Below are 20597 nucleotides of genomic sequence, written 5' to 3'. Positions count from 1 at the left end.
AGCTACTGTCTTTCTATGTAGGCTATGTTTTGTTTAGGTTATACTGTTTTTTTATATTAAAATTATAATAAAAAAGAATGACAAATCCAATGGGAACATTACTTTTTTGTTACACAGCAATGTGAAAAAATAGTATCAAAATGATTTTCTAAATCTCTCAATCAAAAAGCAATGTAGTATTGAATGCACCGTTTTTCAGTACAGTTATAGACATGTTTTCAGCTTGGTAAACACGAGTAAACAAGATCCTATAGTGAGATTTGACAAAGTGAGAGTTTCTTAAGGTATAAAGTGTTTTCTGTTATACATTTCTTGTCAGATGATGAATATATATATAATGAAATCTGCATGCAGCAGACAGATATCCTGCTCATGAAGGTCTGTGAGAAAAAACTTTCTTACACTGGCCGTTTTTTTACTGACTACATTATGTTAACTTGTGTAGGAAGGATACGTTCCACAATCTGACGGTTTTTAGTTCAAAATCTGTGCCAAACGTAGAGCAAGTAAGTAAGAGAAGAGAGAGGAAGAGAGGGGTGAATTTGTGATTATCACTACATGACATCATGGAAATCTTCAGCAAAATGTACCAAGAGTTCAACTGCGGACCTCGTGTCTGGGGACCCCAGGTCTGCGAGCCAATGGGAAGAGAGGGTTACAGGTGTGAGGTGAGTCACTTCCTTTAGTTGCCTTTTCTCCCCCAGATTTGAACATTCAAAGTTTCTCTGCTCAAGACTTTAAAATGGCTCAAATTTCTATTTTTATAATAATAATGTATCAATGAGAATGTGAAAACAATGTGACAATGTGAAAGGAGTCGCTCATAGTGATGAACCTACAGCTTTATGGAGCTTTATAGTGAGTGTCAGCTCATTGTTTAGCTGTCTGGACGCAACTTTACTCAGGCAGCTGTTTTGAGTGAAAAAGCTTTAAAAACTGACTGTACACTACCTGCTCAGCACCAAACGGCAGACAGATACAGTTGGCTGGTGAACATAGTGCAGTATATAGTAGCTACAGAGCCAGATATTTCCCTCAGGAGTTGGTAGAGACCAAAACAGAGCTAAAAGAGAGTGAATATTTGACTTATATTTGCCAGGTGGCCAGAAACACGACTGCCGGATGTGTAAATAAGCAACTGTTTGCTAACAAGTTTGTCATATTGACTTAAAAGGTGATGATATGTCAATGTTGTGTTCACAACTTGTTTCTGCTGCGCACAAAGTGGCCAAAAAAGTAGTGTTAATGTAATGTTTTTTGTCAGCTGCTAAATTGCCTAAAAAATACAACCTGGTTGACGTTACATAAACTGCAGGTGATCACAAACCTTGCTTATGTCGAAATGCTAATGTTAGTAACAAACATTTTCATAAAAAACTGAAGATAAAGTTGTATCTGCCCAGTTATACTTGAACATTTCACTCTTTGTGTTCACTTATAACATATTTTTACACAGAAGTTACAGAACTGTTAGCCTCTCATTCTGAGCAAAAATGTGTTAAATGAACTGTAAAAGTAGTGGCCTATTTGCTTTTATACTTTTGTGGCAGAAAGGAAGTGATGCACCTCATGCCTGGGGACCCTACTCTCTTCCCATTGGCTCACAGACCTGGAGTCCACAGATGTGATCCTTCTCAAATGTATTGTTGGATTCAAAGGGGGAAATATATCGTCGAAGGTTTTCAGAACTTTGTCTGCTTTAGTTTGTCGATGTGGTAGCAAAGCTTCAAGGCCGGCCCCAGCTTCAGTCCGAGGTACTTCATGATCATGTCGCTCTTTAGGAGTAACAAAGCGTTTCCATCGATCTCCTGAGAGAAGCAGAAGAAGAACTTGGTGTCAAATCAGACAAGGTGATTTCCACTGGATGTTCATTCTGGCCAATTAAATCAGCAGTGAATCAAGTCGGCCTGCCAAGAACACAATGGAAAACAAACTTACATGTTTCCTAAAGACGTCTGAATGGGGGCCGAGAGCCTGGGGGTCCGCATCCCTGATGAACCAGACAACATCTTCCACAGACCAGGTGGATGGGTCTTTATTGGGTGGAGCCTTGGACTCCTGGGACTCTGGAGATGCATTATAACCTCCTGGAAGAACAAAGGAAATTAAGGAGCTTTACTTTCATACCTCAGAGAAATGAACATCGAAGCAATCTTGGTTTTCTTTCTTTCCATGACTTCTCACCTGTTCTGTTGCTCTCTGGGAACGTGTTTGGGCTGGTGGATGACTGCCGGCACATGCTCATGGACGCCGAGCCGTTGGAGAACTGCTGTGATGAACGAAACCCGTAGGAGGACTTTGGTGAGTAGGACGAGCTTATGGAGCTGAAAGCAGAATCGCCGGGGTCCAGGGAGTAGCGTTTGCCATCGGACTGGTCTAAATGGTAGTCTTCGGCCATAGATGTTTCAGCTAAAGACAAGATTAGATCAAAATTAGCTCAAAGACTTTGTTTATATCATCACAGCAGCTTCTATTTGACAGACAGAAAATTTCGAAGTACCATCTGACTGGTAGGAGCCACCACTGTGCTGGGTAATGGGCTGATCACTGAAGAGGTTTTCACAGTGCAAGCTGCGGCAGAGCTTCTTCAGAAAACGAAGCACATAGTCGATGCTGTTCACCACTGGGAGGCTGAGAAGGTGCTGCTTTCCATCAAATGTGGCTGGAAGAGCAAAACAGGGGACCACTTGAAACAACATCACAGTTTAGACACACTTTCTTACAAATTAGGTCATTAAACCTTTACTAATGCATGTTTTCTACTCACTACCACCACAGCTTAAGTGGTAATAAAGCCATTGAACAAATAGAAAGCAACACCTGAGGGAGGTCTTTGTACAACACCTGATATTTTTTCTCCCCCGTAGCCTTGTGTGAGGAGAGTGAACACAGTTTTCTGCTGGAAAGCGCTGTCGATGCAACCTTGGACAGCCTGCTGCAGCACCACAGAGGGCCTGTCGGGTCCGAAGTGATCAGGGAGCTGCTGGATCTTCTTCCTGTCCAGGTTGGGGCCTGTGTTGGCCTGCTTGTTGATATAAATACAGACTGATACAGGGAAAACACAGGGGAGAGAAAAACACGATTATCTTAATGATCAATAAGTGTCTTTAAGCAAATTGGGACTGGAGTGTAAAGACAAAAAGCCCACTAATGCTTCTTTAGAGTGTTTTGTGTCCTACCTGTAAGCACCTGGGGCGTGGCAGAGTGGGGGATGGTGGCGGCATCCTGAGGAATGGAGCTCATATCGGGCTCAGGGGTGCTGCTGGGTGGAGAGATAGCCAACGGCGTCATCACCATCCTAGGTTTGAGCTGCAGAAGAAGACGTTTTTTGCATTCCTGTGTTTATTTCAGGCATATCATTTATTTACTAAATCATGTAGGGTGGGGGATGGTGGAATAATCAGGATACCAAATCTGTATAAAGCTGAAGTTTTTATGCTACAGATAATGAATTTTGTGTGTATTTATGAATAAAGAGACATATTTAAATTGATGACTTCCCCTTCTGATGTAAAAAATATTTCCATAATATCTGACTACAGCAGAACAAAGCCTCACAGATGTTAAGTCTCTCTCTGTTACACTGGGGTCCCACAAAACCTGAAGGGCATGGAGCCGGTGTGTCTGTGTCTTTCTGTGTACACATGCATTTTTAAACACACTGTATCCACACACCACATCTCTTCCCCTGTTTCCTCCCCCCCCCATCTGGCTGACCTTGAAACCCGGCTTTCTCCCCCTCTTCTTTGGCACTTTGAGCGGAGGGAGCGACTCGGGGTAACGGTTGGGAAAATCCATCTTGGCGACATTGCGGAGCGGGGGTCTCCCTCTCTTCCTGCCCGGTATCTTCCCCGACTGGCTGGGGATGAAGGAGGGAGCCACTGCAGCTGATTGCATGTCACTGTTGTTGCTGTCTGATTTCTGTGCTGTTGCTGCAGGTACACTCATTTGGAGCTGAAGACAAAGGAAAACAAGCTCAAGCTATAGAAATGCAAGAAACAAGCACATTCATTTAATATAATAACATTTAATAACTTTACTTGCACATTAATCCTCAGCAACTACATATTAGTGAGCAGCATTAGCATCAATTTAGAGCAGACATAGAGGAAGCAGAATGGCTTGGCAAAGGTGTACAACAGCAACATCCAAACACTGAGAGACTGCAGAATACTCAGCTGGATAATGCGGTGAGAGGAGCAGCATTTAGCAGAGCACCATAATAATCAAACAACACAAAAGGCAGCCATGCATGAGCTGTGGAGGAAACAGCACCTCCATCCTGCACTAAAAAAACACACCAATAAACCTGAGAGAGAGAGAGGAGGGGGGTGTCTATTACCTGATGTCTTCTATTGTGAAAGCCCAAGAGCCAAGCCCTTTTGTCTTAAATCCTAGGAGCCTATAAAGGTGACTGTAAAGCTAAATCCCTAACAATGCAGGGAGAGCCATCTTGCTCTTGCTGTATGTGGCTTTTTCCTCGTCCCCTTTTGGTTAACACACTGCTGCTGCTGCTGCTGCTGCTGCTCAGCACACAGGCTGCAGACATCTCATTAGACTAATGCATTCAGCAGTGGCAGAGGGAGGGGGAAATTGACTTCACCATGGCTACCCAGCTATGAATTACCATTACGATGACAGCTTCCACCCTAATCTTTAAAAAAAAGACAGCTACAAGAAAAGAAACATGTGGCACATCTCCCATGCTGCAGCAGAACTAACCGGAATAAAGAAACAGAAATGTATACCTCCAAAATGGATCTTATTTTGGGCAGATTTGTCAAAGCATACAGTATGTAAACAAACAATAACCGGTCAGCAGGAACTCACCATCCAAAACAGATGTGGAGTGTCCCTACGCTCCTCGCTGTATTTCCTATATTTTCCCTGCTTCCAATAGCAGAGCACAGATCTCAAAGCAAGGCGGATTCCACTGTAATACTGTATATACGTGTGTGTGTGTGTGTGTGTGTGTGTGTGTGTGTGTGTGTGTGTGTGTATGTGTGTGTGTCCAACAGAGACAGACAGACAGAGAGAGAGAGAGTGACAGTGTGTGTGTGTGTGTGTGAGTGCATTAAAGAGAGATGGGGGGAGAGAGGGAGAAAGGCTCCTCTGTTGTCATGGCAACAAGCCTGTAAGCCCTGTAACACCCTGACTGTTGTCTGCCATGTTTGGTCTGCTCAGTGCTGTGGAGGTATAATTAGACTGAGGACTGAGGAGTTTCTGCTGTTAATTATAATGAAAATATTCATCGGAAAGTCTGAAAGTATGAATGTTTTTTTAATTTACTATTTCCGTAGTGTGTTTACCAATTGTGTGCTATGAATGGTATATACTCAAATTTGTAGCTTTTGATCTATATTAAGAAATTATATAAATTGAATAGCTCTGGGTTTTTGACTGTTAGTTAACAAAACAAGCAATTTGAAGACATTTCTTTGGGTTTTGGGGAATTTAGATGGGCATTTTTCACCATGTTATAGACTACAATAACAGTCAGATTAAAAATATGAATTAGTTGCAGTTCTAAATAATATATCATAATAATGTTTGCTTATCTGTTAATGAATATATGCCCTGAATATCTACTTCTTCCCCTTTAATGTGTGTATAATGTAACTGTTTGTTTTTTTTTATCACTGCCTTTTTAATATGATTTTCAATATTCTTGTGTTAGTGAATGGGAAGGCTCAGCAGTTTATTAACATTGTGTTTTTATTTCAGTGATTTGCACATGTACAGTTTCTCTGCAATCCCTATTCGGCCACATGAAACACAATAGATCATTATAGTGTTTCCAGTTTAGGTTTTACATAACTTGGACACGGGTGTGTATGTTCTAAATTTAGCCTAAATTAACACCATGGGACATTTATTTTCCTCTTGACACATTTGAGTGTTTCAGTAGCTGCTGCTACAGTGGGTACAGTCATAAATCTATATTAGACTAAATCAGGTGTAGTGTGTATTGTGCAAGTTTGGGATTAAGACTGTAACTAATGATTATTTTTTATTATCAATTAATGTATGGGTTATTTTTTTCGGTTAGTTGTTTAGTATAAGGAAATAGTAAAAAATGCCTGTAACAATTCCCAAAGCTCAAAGTCTTGTTTTCTCTTACGAACATGAGTAACAAAAGTTTAAAACCCAAAGATAATCAGTTTACAATCATATAACACTGAGAAAAGCAGCAAATCCTCACATTTGGAGCCAGAGAATAGTTGGGATATTTGCTTGATAATTGACTTAAGCAATTAATTGATTATCAAAATTGTGCAGATAAATTTTCTGTAGATCATTTAACTGACTAATCAACTAATTGTTTCGACTAGTTGTTTCAGCAGTAAAAACAAGAAAATAAACAGCCTCAATAGCTATCAGTGTTCTCACTTTAAATCTCGGATTCCTTTAAAATGAGGCTTAAAATGTTTCTGTTTGCCACTGTCGTTTATTATAATAAAATTTGGGACTATTCATTCATATCTTGCACTGCTCTTTGTTTCTCCTTTTAAATCTATTTTATCAAAGTTTAGCTTGTTTTTATCATCTATTTTATTTTGCTCTTTTAAAATCCCATTTATATATAAATATATCTTTTTTGTATCTCATTGTGTTTTTTAAATATTATTATTAATGCCTTTTATGTGCTATATAATGCGTTGTTGTTGACAGCCTTGCTTTGAATTTATCAGCACAGTTCCAACCCATACCACACTGCTTATTATAATATTATCATAATACTGTATATAAGTGTATGATAATTCTTATTATAAGAAATATTGTCATTAAAGGATCCTGAACTGGGGGAAACTTCGCCCCCTGCTGGCTGACAGTAAGAAACGCTTCTGTGTGTTATTGTATGTGTTTGCTAATAAAGTTACGTTGACGAAATTTGAAACCAAGATGGCGGTATGCATACCGCTGTCTTTAAAGATGTCACCCTCAGCTTCGCTGGGCTTTAGGTTTCTTTTGACAGAGCAATATTCTTCCCGAAAGCTGCTAAACTATTTGACAGGGCTCTGCAGACGAGGTGAGGCGAGTTTTTGGTGAGTTGTGTTGATGGTGATAGTGTTAAAAGTGTTTGTCCGGTGGTGTAAAGCTAATTTCTACTGAAAAGTCGACCTAGCTCTACTTTTAATTAACCATTTTTGCTATAGTTACACTCCTTTATAACTTTAAAGGAGTGTAACTATAGCAAAAATGGTTAATTAAAACTTGGTATTAGTATAAATATTTGACATTCTGTAAAAACTTACCTTGTTATTTCCCTGGTTTTATCCTGCTCTGTCAGCTGTCAGACTAGCTGTCACTAAGCTAGCTAACCTTTGGTCTTCGTCCACAGCAGCAACATTATCGTAACTTTCCGCATCAATTAACAACTTTTTGTAAAGGTCTGAAATGTACATATTCACGGCATGTTAACTCTTCTATCTGTGTTGTTATAATTTTAAAAGGTTACTCGGGGAAAGCCCAGCAGGCGGTGGAAGAGAGCGGTGTAAGCGCCGCCGGCTTCAGCGGCCCTCTGGATCACTACAGCGGGCTGATCAGAGACGGGTCACTGCGGGAGGATGAACATCAGAAAGCGGTGCTGCAGACACTGGACCAGCTCCACAAAACACTCAGAGGATACAGTAACACACCGACATCTATCTTCTCCAAGGTAGACAGAAAACCCCCAGCATTACTGATGTTTCCATCCTTTTATTAATTAGGCACCTTACTAACACTTTTGTTGGTTTTCCCTTTATTTTGACTGTAAATACTGCCTCTGAGTTTGGAAAAGGGGTCTTCAAAAGATTGTTGTTCTCTTGTTTCCCTTTGTTGGTTTACTAAACTCACTTATGTGGGTATGAATCCTGCACCTGTTTAAGTAGTTTATTTTATTAATTTAATTTTTGATCATTGATGTTCATTTTGGGATCATGTCTTTCAGTTTTTCACAAAACCGAAGCCTCCAAAAGGTTACTACATCTACGGTGATGTTGGTAAGAGAGATGGGCTGCAGAGTTACAAATGTAAATTTAATTTCTCTGACATTTTTGTGTTTTAAATTTTTCCCTTAACTCACATGCTCTTAATTTTTTCAGGCACAGGAAAAACAATGGTGATGGACATGTTTTATTCATATGTTGAGACTGAAAAGAAAAAGAGGGTTCATTTCCACGGCTTTATGTTGGACGTGCATAAAAGTAAGTACACTTCATGTTTGTACCAAGGATGCACAGGTGTCAGAGATGTGAAGCACCATTCACAGTTAAGCCGAGAGGGGGCCTGCGAAACATGTTCGTTGTTGTCATTTTTGGACTTTCTTTGCTCCTAACAGCCACTAGGGAGCAAATAAGCTAGCTATGAGTGAAGGCACAAATTAATGAATAAGTTCAAGCTGGATGAAGTGTCCTGCATCTAAGAAGTGGAAGATGTGCTCCCAGCTGCAATGGGAAGAAAGACAACAAAGATACATGTCCCTACATGTCTCCACATGGTCAGTTAATCAGATCTAAGCATTTGTTTTGTACCTTTTTGTTAGCATGTGTTGATGATGGCTTTTGTTCTTATGAGGAGAGAAAATATCAACCCACACCCTCTAATGGTTGTATTTCTTCATTCTTGTCACCGTTCAATTCAGTTTATGAAATCAGCGGTCAGTGGTTACAGACAACCCACTGAATCAGCAGCTCTGTGCAGGGTGATTTGCATCTATGACACTGTGCATCCTTATTAATATTTTGGTGTCTGAAGCCAAATGTTGAGAATGATTTTGTAATTCCAGCACACACAACAGCGTAGTGTATTTTACCATCAGCTTTAGGTGAACTTCACATATAACCTATTTGCCGTCCAATGCAGTCAGTATTTTATCAACATGCTTCAGAAGGGGTGAAATTTGATTTATTGCTTTTAATGTTCAATATAATAATGCTTTTATTTTTAATATTGGTGAAAAATGAACACCTCACAACACGCTATATTCAAAGTCTATAGAACAGACAGTCTGTTGAACTGAGCTTATATTTCTTGTTTTAGTCACCACATTTTTGTTTTGTTACATTTAAGGCACCGCTAACATGTCGTGTTATATATGCATGCTGCTGACAAAGCACTTTAAATGGGTCAAGTAAAAGTCCATTCTTTCATTCCCAAGTCTCGAGTACTATTCCTTTTTATGAAGTTAAATATAACTATAAATTGAAAATCAGAAATGTACAGCAAATTGCTCTCACTCTGTATATTGTTGTTGTATTGAAAATATATAAATTCATTTCACCACTTTTACTTTACATCTTGGGAACATACACACCAAAGAGGATGGTACATTTATTACATGTTTGTATGGTTTGTGTTTTCCAGTTCGCGTTAGCTTTAGCTCAGCAGTTTCTAATATTCATGTGTATTCATTTGTATTTATCCTACAGAGCGGATAAGGCTAATTTCTGCTCTTTTTCTGGTCTTTAGGGATCCATCGGCTGAAACAGAGTATGCCAAAGAGGAAAGCTGGGAAAATGGCCAAATCCTATGACCCCATTGCGCCAGTTGCTGAGGAGATCAGTGAGGAGGCTTGTCTTCTGTGCTTTGATGAGTTTCAGGTAATCTATGTTTCTACATACCACATCACCTGTGGTGGGATCTCCTTTGTAATAGAGACACTTAAAGGAGTCTGAGCGTGTCCGTACATTTGCCTTAAGTTCATTTATTTTTTAACTCAATTTCAGGTCACTGATATCGCTGATGCCATGATTCTCAAGCAGCTTTTTGAGAACCTGTTTCTGAACGGTGTTGTTGTCGTGGCCACTTCTAATCGCCCCCCTGAAGGTAAGGAACAAGTGTCGTTTTATGATTTTGATCTATATCCTATAACCCACTGTGTCAAAGTAGGACATCAAAGTAGGAAAAAAGTGTCTCTAATGTTTTAAAAACTAAGAAAAAAATGACAAAATCCCCTTATGGGGTATTCAAGATTGTTGATGAAAACGTTTTGAACGAGACAGCATCTCTACAAAATTTGGCAAACATTACTTATAAAGTCACTGTACTTTTAAAGTGTAAATAGGAAAATTATAAAAAATAACTTATGGCCCACTCTTTTTCTTCAGACTTGTATAAAAACGGGCTGCAGAGAGTCAACTTCGTGCCTTTTATTGCTGTGTTGCAGGTAAGAAAGGAGACATATATTAGGAGACAAGTATATAGAAATTTCTTATTTTTATTTTAAATGCACCTGTTGTTAATCGTTTGTCTCTCACATGCAGAAATATTGCCAAACTCTCCGCCTGGATTCTGGGATAGATTACCGTAAAAGGAACAGACCCTCTGCTGGAAAACTCTACTTTCTGTAAGAAATCCATAAATTAAAACAATCAGTCATTGTAAGCCAGAGTTTGATCTGTTGTATTCATGTTTTGTGTTTTTAATGTTTCCCTGTAACATGTACTGCAGCTCCAGTGAGCCTGGTGTAGAAGCGAGACTAGACAAGATGTTTGATGAGCTGGCTTTTAAACAAAATGACAGTAAGTGAACTTTCAAATGACATTTGACTTAATTCTACGGCCAATATGTCATTTGGTTATCATTCTATGTGTATTACCACAGAAATTACTATGTTTCATACCATATGGTGTATTTCCCTTCTTTTTTTCTCCACAGTAACACGACCAAGAGTTCTGAATGTTAACAACAGGAAAGTCCGTCTGAACAAAGCATGTGGGACCATTGCAGACTGTACGTTTGAGGAGCTGTGTGACAGAGTAAGTCTCTCAGACCTTTTATTATTATTATTTTTTAAATTCATATTGTGTAATGGGTATGATCAATGACATAATTGTGGCAAAACTCTCTACGTGCATCAGTCTTGACTTCTAATCTTCGATTGTTTTGGTATTTAAATAGATATATATTTAAAAAATATGTTTTGGTTTGTCAAATTTTTTTGCTTGGTTTTGTTATCTTTGTCACACAACTCACAATTTTGCTCACATTGTTGTTAGTGAGCAACAGCACTCAATTGTCTGCATGTTATTGTTGTATTGAATGTTCATTATCAAAACTAAGTTGCACTCCAACATGTGGATATCTAAGCAGTGTTCATAATGGACAAACCGTTTGCAGCAGTCTGGCCTTTCTTGCTTTTCCCAGGAAATTCTTATTGATGGTGAAAACGTACAAATGTGCGAGTCTTCAGGTGTGCAACTGGATTTCTACAAACTGTTGACACAATCAGCTATAATGCCCTTATAAAGTCGTTATAAACTCTGATGTTGCCTTAAAAAGTCCTTGTACTCTAACCTTCAGAGTTAAAAATCCACACTGTAGGACAGTGTCACATACTGTACACTCTGTATGTGCTTATTGGTATGCTTCATTGAAGCTCTATCATGATACTATTGAATGAAATATTAAAACACTGGCTGCACTGTTACATCAAAATCCAGATTTAACATTGTATACACCCTTCCCTGTATCAGCTTATTTGGTGTCTTTTGAGACGCTGGGATCTCAACCAGAATCTAAAACAAAGTGATACAGGTTTGAACAGTTGTTTGTTGTCTAGTGGCTGAAGCTATCCAAAGAAATGGACAAATAAAGACAAAGCCATAAAGCCACAGGTTTCTAGTAAACAAGCAGTTTCAGACAAAGTCTGGTTTTATTAAAACCACAGGAAATGGAAATTGCACAGCAACTTAAACCAGTGTAGTGTGCTGGCCAAGGACACAGAAGTGATTTTAAATTTTTTTTTTTTTTTTAAGGCTTAATAAAGACAAGCCGCACATTGTGATGCCCACTTTTTGTTTGACTGTAACTGTTTCAGCCTTTAGGGGCCAGTGACTACCTGGAGATGTCCAGGCTGTTTGACACCATCTTTATTCGACACATTCCTCTGCTGACGCTGAACAAGAAAACTCAAGCCAGGCGGCTCATAACTCTCGTGGATGCCCTCTACGACCACAAGGTACACAAGGCTGTTATGTGCATGCACACTTGACCTACACTAAAAACATCAAACTTTAGCTGTTTGGGTGTTTTTAGAATTATTTTATCTTGTTTCAGGTCCGAGTGGTGATTCTTGCAGATCACCCACTGGAGGAAATGTTTGTACACAATGGTGATCATGGTCATGACGAGAGCCACATTCTGATGGACGATCTGGGGCTGAAAAGGGTAAAAGAGCTGCGACTCTGTTTTCACAGCTAAACCAGTTTTTCATGTTGGGTGTGTCCTTATGGTTGTAAATGTCGATCATTAAGCTGGTTGAGGCTGTTGGCTGTCAGTGAATGGAGCTTAAAACACACAACTGAAAGTAAGTCTTTGTTGTATGCACCGAAAAATCATCTTAACCAGTAACTTATACCTCTCCCAGGAATGCACAATGCACTCTAGATTTAGATTTAGTACTTTAATAACACAAAATCATCAGTAATTTTTAAACTGCATCTAGATTTCCGTTGGAATTAGAGTAATAAACAATCGTGGGACACATGGATCCAGATGCATTAGTTCTTAAAAATATGAGCGATGTTCCAAAATGCCCTCTCAATGTTAAGAATTCCATAGATCCACAGATTTTCCTTTCCACCAAATTTCATTGAAATCTCAAGTTTTTGGGGATATTCTGCTAAATAACTAATAAACTGACAAACAGGAATTAAAATATAAGTTGCATCAAGTGCCATTTTCTTAATATTGGTGCACCAGTTGCCCTATTCTGATTTGTTTCATGATACTACATGATTTTTGTTTTTTTTTAGATGCAAATTATGAATGTAGAGAAACTGATTTATTTTCTGTTTTCAATTAAAAATCAGTTTTTGAGGTTGACATCACCGATTTTATAGCATCTCATAACATAATTGACACATTATTTTATTGTTGAAATTAAAAATATATTTGGGAAACTTATATCAAACAGTTAAAATTAAATGTTGAGGGGCTCCCCCCTAACCTAACACCTCGACCATGAACTGCAGCGTCCCCAGTTCAAGTCCACCTGGGGACCTTTGTTACATCTCTCTCTCCTCTTTGTTTTCCTGTCTCTCTACTAGCACTATCTAATAAAGGCATAAAATGCCCAAAAAAATAATTTTAAAGAAGTGAAATCAAAAAAAGCATCAAAACAAAAACCCATAAAATGTATGGGTGAATCAAAACCTGAGATATAAAGACTAAAGATTTAAGATGATCTGAGATCTCTTTAGTACCAACTAATGATAAAGAATATAGATTGGTGTAATGACTGCAACACAGTGTTGAATTGTCTGGGGTTTTTTTTTTTTTAATTTACTAATTTAAAGTCATTTGATGCCTTTTTTTATTTGAAGAAGTGCACATTACCATGAGGACTCAACACTAAACTATTTAACTTTTAATTTAATACCCTGTGGTTTCAACAGGATGAAGCCAGCAGTCTGTCCATCTTCAGTGGAGAAGAGGAAAGATTTGCCTTCCAGCGGACAGTGTCTCGACTCACAGAGATGCAGACAGAAGAATATTGGGTAGAAGGAGACAGAAGCACAAAATCACAGGTGTAACATTTGGGAAAAGTCGACCATGTTACACAACCTCCATACTCCATAAACTGTGTACTCCTGCCAAAAACAGCCCAGACCGAACACTACTCCTACTCATCTTATCCAGCACAAACCTAATGGGACTGCTCAACAGTATGTGTGCAAGTGTTGTACAGAGAATATTTATTGAAAAAGGCCTTTTATGATTTTATTGTGACATTGCACTTTACGGATCATTTTTAAGGTAAACTTTAGTGTTTCATATTGCTTTTAACTCAGTATCACATAGTGGTCCAACTGTATTGACTTTTATAAAACTGTAAGAAAGAGCTGGATGACTTTTGGAAATGGATTCACAAAGGACTGTTATGAAGATTTAAGGGACATTTTAATTTTACCTCTTTTGAGCTAAATAATGTTTATGAAAATATTTAATGCATCTCAATGAGTTGTATATAATTCTAATGTAAGCCTAAATACAGTGGCAGCATATTGGTAAGGGGATTTAAAGCTGTGCATTCATTTCTGATGATTTATGTGGATGGTGCTTGTGAAACGTTTGTCTCAGAACATTCAGGTGCACTGAACGATAACATTTGAACTCCATTCATCAGTATTTTCATTTGGCGGATAAAAAGGAAACCAAACGTGTATCACAGGAAGTGTTTTAGTTTACATATTACTTCCAGGCCGCTATATTCTTACGTAACTGTCTTTATAAATGAAACAAACAACGGTTCAAGCGTAGAGTTAGTTGAGGTTTAACTGTTTGCCTATTTACATTAATCTTTTCTTTATTTAAACACTCAGTAATACACACTGCCTTTATAAAAACAAAAAAAGCAGTGTGGGAAGTGAAAGTGAGGAAAAAATGTCAAAGTGTATCTCCTGTACAAACAAAAGTATTATTAGTACAGACAGTTGGTGGTATTTAATTTAGTGGAATCTAGTTATTTTTTTGCAGAAACTAAATCTTAAGTCCGTTTTTTTTTTTTTAAGGTGTTTCATATTGGAGGATTTAACTGCCTTCTACTGTGATTTACATTAATTCAAATAATGTTTTTTAACTTGCAACAACAAAACAGTCAACTATGTCTGTGCGGTTAACAGCTACATTATTCCTGATCAGATTTAATGCTCATATGAAAGAAACAGCATTGTAAAGTAAGTGATTACGAGTTCTCTGTTTGGTCAGTTTGATTAATTTAGCCCAAATTTGAAAAATCTAATTTAAAATCTGTACATGCAGATACAACATCCTCTAGCCTTAGACCCTCAGATCTGTGGTGTGATTATAATAGTGGTATAGTAGCCTCACTTAGGGCTGGGCAATATGGTTGAAATCAATATTATAATAATAATAAAGAAATATGGTATGAATAAGGATATTTTAATTTTAATCTAATATTGATATATATCACAATATGGCAAATGTGTGCACAATTTTTTATTTTATATATATATATATATATATATACATATATAATATATAAAATCACATTTGTTCAGGCAATGTTCCACTATAATGCATTACATCAGACAAAACTTCTTGTAAAACTAAAAAAAATTTTCATTCAAGTTTTCAATCACAATGTTGTATAATGACTCACATGATCATATATCATGATTTGATTCCATTGAAAGTCAATATACTGGATGTAATATTGACTTGTTGCCCAGCCCTGTTCTCACCTTTTGTTTAAAGAATTGTGATATTAGTAATTCATTAACTTGGACAAAAGTAACTGTTAAAAGTCTTGCAGTCCGCTACTTTCCTTTACAGCAAAGCGTTTAGTTCTGTTATTGTCTGGTCCATTCAATCAGTCATTTAAATTTGCTTCAAATCTCTTTTCCCTCATTAGGAAATCTTCTTAATTTGTGCATTTTGTTGCTGTGTTGCAGACAGTGCCTTAGTCAAGATGTTACAAATACTGAGGTCACATTCAAATCCCCAGAGGCGGCACTCCAAGCCCTGAAGAAATGTTTGACTAGCGACCAAAAAAAGTTTTTATTTTTCATTTTATTTATTGGTTTAACTTTAACTGTTTTTCAGTAAGTTTTATTTTTCTAAATGTTGGTTTAAAGCCCTCTTCACATTGCCAATTTATAATTTTGGGGACTAATACTAACAAACAAACAAACAAACAACAACAAACCTATTGACAATTTTATTTTGCATCTTTAGATTTTAAAAGCTACAGTACCATATTATTTTTGTTGCAACCAGGGCAGCAGCTACCATCAGGACACTGAGGTCATGTCCTCTGTATCTTTGTGGGAATTTGGGGGTTTAGAAACCTGGTTGGAGTAGTAAGTAACACAAGGTGGGTATTTTAAAGGACGATTAAAGTATGTTTAGACTCTATTCTTTTTAAATTTTACTACTTTCAGGACAACAAATATATATATATAGGATTCAGTATTTCTCCACTATAATTTTACATCTAGCATTGTGGGGAGGGCTTTGAGATAAATGTGATAAAAAAATGTAATTTAACAGTTAAACATTTACATATCCAGGTTCTTGAATCATTTTAGAGATGTTATTCTTGAGTGTCTAATCAAAATTGAATGTCCTCAGTATTTCTAAAATCCTGGTTCTGGTCTTGGTTGCAACTTTCATCTCGCAAAAACAGACTTTCTGAAGAAAAAGGACAGTTAAGTGCTGTTATTGTTACTTTTACTTCATTAATTGAATATTTAAGTCAAATAACAGCAGACTACTACAGCTTTAGAAGTATTTCGGAGTATCAGAGACTCCTGTGGCCACATAAAAAAGGTGCACACGGTGATGTCACTGGCCTGCAGACATCTCCATAGGCTACTGTCGCTTTAATTGCAGTGCAGTCCAGGGAGGCAGGATCCTGTGCGTTTATTCCGTCTCCTGGACTCGCAGACTTTGCGCCAGCCACAGCAGCAGATTGAATGAAGTGCGATTGCAGGCTGCTGGCCAAACGGAGGACACCGTGCTGGCCTGTTCAGGATGCCAGAGATGTACAGCCAGCTTTTGAGAGGGCGGATTTGAGCCTCGCTACATTTCTCCAGTAGCCCCCTTTTTATTTATTTATTTTTTTTAAAGCTGCAGGGCCTCGAGAAAGCAATCTCCGCCTTGATGGTATCTGGACAGCAGCGCACTGCTCAGGCGACTGGCAGCTCTCTGCACGGATGATGAAGAACTTGGGAAAGGAAATGGTCAAGATGGCAGCTGTGTACAGAGTGATAAAGCTGATGTGGTGGCATTAGGTGTAGTAATTTTCATTTTCTCTGGCATGCACGTCGCAGGACCGCGGTGCAGGACGCGGGCGCTTGTAAAGGAACGCCGTGTGGATTGCTCTAAAGTCTCCGCTGACTCTTCCTGTCTTTAACTCCACATTTCGCGAAATTGCAATGCATGTTGGCCAGGGTGTGGGCTGTGCACGAGAAAAGGCAATGTTTTGTTGATGCTGGTCAGCCCGATCAGCCCTGTGTGCTGCGGATAGACGGCTTGCAGGAGGATTGAAAGGCGGACACGTGCTGGGACTGGGCTGCAGGCTGGACATTTGCATGTCGTGCATAGTACATAAACTGTCTCTGAAGCCTTCACACAACATTAATGGAATGCGACCTGAGTGATTTTATAACCCTTTGTGCAACGACTGATATAGTGCGATTAACATGGCTGAGGCGCCACGCAACGAGCCTCCCTTAAACGTTGAGATAGATCCGGATTTCGAGCCTCAGAAGCGACCACGGTCCTGCACTTGGCCCCTTCCCCGTCCGGAGTCTGGTGCGGGCAAGCCCGGTACAAATGACACTGACGTAATCCCTGAAGAAGAGGATGATGAGGGTGGCAGCGCGGGCAGCTGCGATGCTCAGAAAGCCAGCGGCGGGGTTATTAAACCCCGTGAGCCGAGCAGCAGCTCCATCTCCCAGCTTGTGGAGGTCCAGCGCGGCCCCTGCAAGGAGGAGGCCGCCGACGGATCGCCTTCCTCCGCGCAAACCCCCGCCGCGGCTCTGGGCGGCTCTGCCTCCCAGCAGCTGAGGAAGTCCTCCGCCCGCAGGAACGCCTGGGGCAACTACTCCTATGCAGACCTCATTACCCAAGCCATCGAGAGCTCCCCCGAGAAAAGGCTGACCTTGTCCCAAATCTATGACTGGATGGTGAGGTCTGTGCCATATTTCAAGGACAAAGGCGACAGCAACAGCTCTGCTGGCTGGAAGGTGAGCGGTGACATGTGTGTTGTCATCATAACAAAGACCATACTTTGGTCATGTAAAGGCACACAGCTATCCATAATGTAGAGATGGAGGAGGAGGAGGAGGGTGCAAACACAGGTGGAGTTATTTGCTCCACCATATGACTTTAGGTATATTGTGAGGCATATTTGGTTCAGTGTAGATAATCAGAAGGGACTTGGGAAATGTGTGACTGCCTGACAAGCACATGGTGTTAAATGACATGATATAAGTTGCTGTCAAAATATAGGGGTATGATTGTAATAGTGTGTGCATCAAATTACACACACTGCTGGCTCTGCACAAGTAAATCAGAGTACACATGAATCCAGTAAAAACAAGGTAGCGGGTATGAAAGTCAATACTGACAGGCAATGCAAAGTTAATTTCACTTTCAGACAAACTGCTCAGACTGCAGCAGAGGGGCTTCTTAAAAGCTTCAGCAGGGCCCTGCTTCTGTTTGATTTTAAGGATTAGTTCGGCCTGGAAAACCAATTCATCAGTCATGGAATCAAGTCTGATGAAAGCTTTGAGCTTTGCAGGATTTAGATGGGGGTGGGGGGGGTAAAAAAACTCTGGAAATAGGTTTGTAATCCTGCACAACTGTGGATGTGGAATACATGCGGATTCCGGGGAGTTTCTTCATGAAGAAATTACAGTAACAGTCAAGATTGTGCTTTAAACCTCATCACAATGATGTGACATGTTGATGGAAGTCACACTGTAAAATATGAGCAAGTGTGTTGAGAAACAAATTGATGCTAATAACTGATTAATCTGCACATAATCAGCTGGTTAGTTAATACTCAGATTAGTGGCGGTTGGTTTCCATTCATGCTTGGATGCTCATTTGCCACCAGATACAATCAGTGGCTGCAGACAGGTATTGGCTTGCAGAGGAAAGGGTTAATGTTAGGGTTTCAGAAGTGCTGACATCAGCATTTCCTAGGAGATGCTTTTGTAGCTGTGTGACATTCATCTGCACGAGGGACTGTGAGCAAAAAAAAAAAAACTGTTCAGGGTGGGACTGAAAGGTTGTAAATCCAGACCTGTCACACTTTCTCAACGCCATCAGCAAACTAGGATAACACCACAGTCAATGACAACCTTTTGTGTGTAGCTCCAACGTGAGGTTACATTTTCACATTTCCTCTCTGTTGTGAGTCCAAACAAAATACTCAGCTCCTGTAATAGATGACCAGCGGCTCGACCCGTCTTTTCATGTGGCCCGGGCACAAGAATCAATCAGCTGACTATAAATTATGTAGGTCAATGTGTAGCAGTGTGAGAGAAGCTCAGTGTTTCTCTTCGGATCTGGCTCTGGCTAAACTGGCATTGCTCCAGTCCCCACTCAGAACGAGGCTTTGCTCAAAGGGTGCTGCAGCACTGCTATGACTGTGTGGGGGAGGGGCAGGCAGGAGTTGCTCTTTGTGATGTATCCTTTAAACGCTGTATGGCTCCCACTGTATCTACATTCAGATAACTTAACACGTCTCTGAAGCTTTAAAGATACAAAAATGCTCACTTTTTTTTAAGAAGCAGGCTTTGTAGTTTTAGCTGCTACATGTCACACAGACTTTTGTACCACCCAGAATATAATAGGGATGTTGAGTTTTACACATTTAGTCCAAGATTACTGTTTATCTTATAGCACAACAAACCTTAACTAGCTGTATACAGGAGGTAGACACTTTATAGACACAGTGGTGATATTCTATTTGTTTTCTCATTGCTAACAAATCCCATGCAAAGACCAAAACAAACAATGAATCAACTTACTAAAAAGTATTGTCTGTGTAGCCAAAGCCTGATATATCTCATTCCTCTGTGCCATAGAGCTCCATTGTTGTCCAAAAACTATTAAAAACACGTCAATGAGCCACACTTACACTGGGTGACATGTTCCTTCATTAAGAAGAACATGGGCACTGTACTTTTATTTTGAGTTTATCTCAAATATGCCATCCTGCTCCTGTAAATACTCACAAACGTGTATTATTTCACAATTAAATAGAAATAGTCACCAGCAAATGCACTGTTTACTTGTTTTTGAGTAACATTTGCTTAAAAAAAAATACAGTACCCACCTATTTTAGGAAATTACTGAGCCTTTTCTAAAATGACTATATATTAGTGACCTGTTTTTTTTTTTTGTTTTTGTTTTTGTTTTTTTTAAGGAATAGTTTCACATTTTAGAGAATGTGCTTTTTAATTTTTTTGCCAAGAGTTATGAGAATATTGATACCCCTCCCATGTCTGTTCAGGAAATATGAAGCTACCGCCAGCAGCCAGCTAACTTAACATAGCTAGCACAAAAACTAGAAACGGGAAAAGACAAGCCTGGCTCTGTCAACAACTTATCATTGTTACACTTTGTTTTCTGTACAGATTAAAGAAACAAGATGTTAATTAGTGACCTCTAGAAGTGCTGGTAGTTGGATTTTGTTACTGCTGGACAAAGCCAGGCTAGCTTTTTCCAGTCTTTTTGCTATAAGCGGCTAATCGCCTGCTGGCTGTAGCTTCATATTTACCGTACAGACATGAGTGGTATTGATCTTCTCATCTAACTCTCGACAAAGCTTATTTCCCAACATGTCGAACTCTTTCTTTAAAGATTTACGTCTTCATTAAGAACAAATGGACCACAGTGTTGGGAGATGGACCAGTGCACTGTTGGTTTTGGTCTCTTCATGGGATTTGTTGACAAGAAGAAAAATAGAGAAACACACCAGCCTTATTCTTTTAAAGCAGTACTTTAACCTAATGAGGAGATCATTGTTTAATTCTGCATGATTAGCAAAAGCCACCAACCTCTCCCGGTATAGTGGGTGGAAATAAGAAAGAAAAGAGCAATGAGGCACCTGAAGTTTTATTTCTGAGAGT

General features: G+C 39.2%; 3 protein-coding genes across 7 annotated transcripts in view; 2 read left to right on the top strand and 1 right to left on the bottom strand.

Moving 5' to 3' along the window:
- Window positions 1–1136: 1136 nt before the first annotated feature.
- On the bottom strand, window positions 1137–7429 carry LOC122862290 (sex comb on midleg-like protein 4). Of its 3 annotated transcripts, none has more exons than XM_044167678.1 (8): window positions 7257–7429; window positions 3718–3954; window positions 3180–3309; window positions 2845–3045; window positions 2501–2662; window positions 2185–2409; window positions 1939–2087; window positions 1137–1808 (listed from the first exon to the last, which is right to left on the bottom strand). In XM_044167678.1, exons 2-8 carry the CDS (start codon window positions 3946–3948, stop codon window positions 1683–1685), a joined length of 1224 nt encoding a protein of 407 aa, XP_044023613.1. In that variant the 5' UTR covers window positions 3949–3954; window positions 7257–7429; the 3' UTR covers window positions 1137–1682. The 3 variants fall into 3 exon arrangements, with proteins under 3 accessions (XP_044023613.1, XP_044023611.1, XP_044023612.1); XM_044167676.1 differs by lacking the exon at window positions 7257–7429 and adding an exon at window positions 4831–5014; XM_044167677.1 differs by lacking the exon at window positions 7257–7429 and adding an exon at window positions 4343–4558.
- afg1la (AFG1 like ATPase a) lies at window positions 6873–14003 on the top strand. 2 transcript variants are annotated; one of them, XM_044167675.1, is made up of 13 exons: window positions 6873–7030; window positions 7455–7660; window positions 7934–7985; window positions 8088–8189; window positions 9454–9584; window positions 9711–9810; window positions 10092–10150; window positions 10248–10330; window positions 10435–10505; window positions 10642–10742; window positions 11804–11944; window positions 12043–12153; window positions 13383–14003. In XM_044167675.1, the coding sequence occupies exons 1-13, from the start codon at window positions 6904–6906 to the stop codon at window positions 13518–13520; spliced, it is 1422 nt and encodes a 473-aa protein (XP_044023610.1). In that variant the 5' UTR covers window positions 6873–6903; the 3' UTR covers window positions 13521–14003. The 2 variants fall into 2 exon arrangements, with proteins under 2 accessions (XP_044023610.1, XP_044023609.1); XM_044167674.1 differs by having other exon boundaries at window positions 7934–8015.
- A 968-nt stretch (window positions 14004–14971) lies between these two features.
- The window catches only part of si:ch73-242m19.1, a 39907-nt gene continuing 34281 nt past the window's right edge, over window positions 14972–20597 (top strand). Inside the window, exon 1 of one of the 2 annotated variants that reach the window (XM_044167656.1) lies at window positions 14972–17699. In XM_044167656.1, coding sequence (XP_044023591.1) covers window positions 17154–17699 — 546 coding nt within the window. In that variant the 5' untranslated portion in view covers window positions 14972–17153. The remainder of the gene's footprint in view (window positions 17700–20597) is intronic. The other variant, XM_044167657.1, reaches the window with a different exon arrangement.

Source organism: Siniperca chuatsi, linkage group LG15, assembly GCF_020085105.1.
Source record: "Siniperca chuatsi isolate FFG_IHB_CAS linkage group LG15, ASM2008510v1, whole genome shotgun sequence".
Classification (NCBI taxonomy): Eukaryota; Metazoa; Chordata; class Actinopteri; order Centrarchiformes; family Sinipercidae; genus Siniperca; species Siniperca chuatsi.
This window is presented reverse-complemented; position numbering and strand designations above follow the sequence as displayed.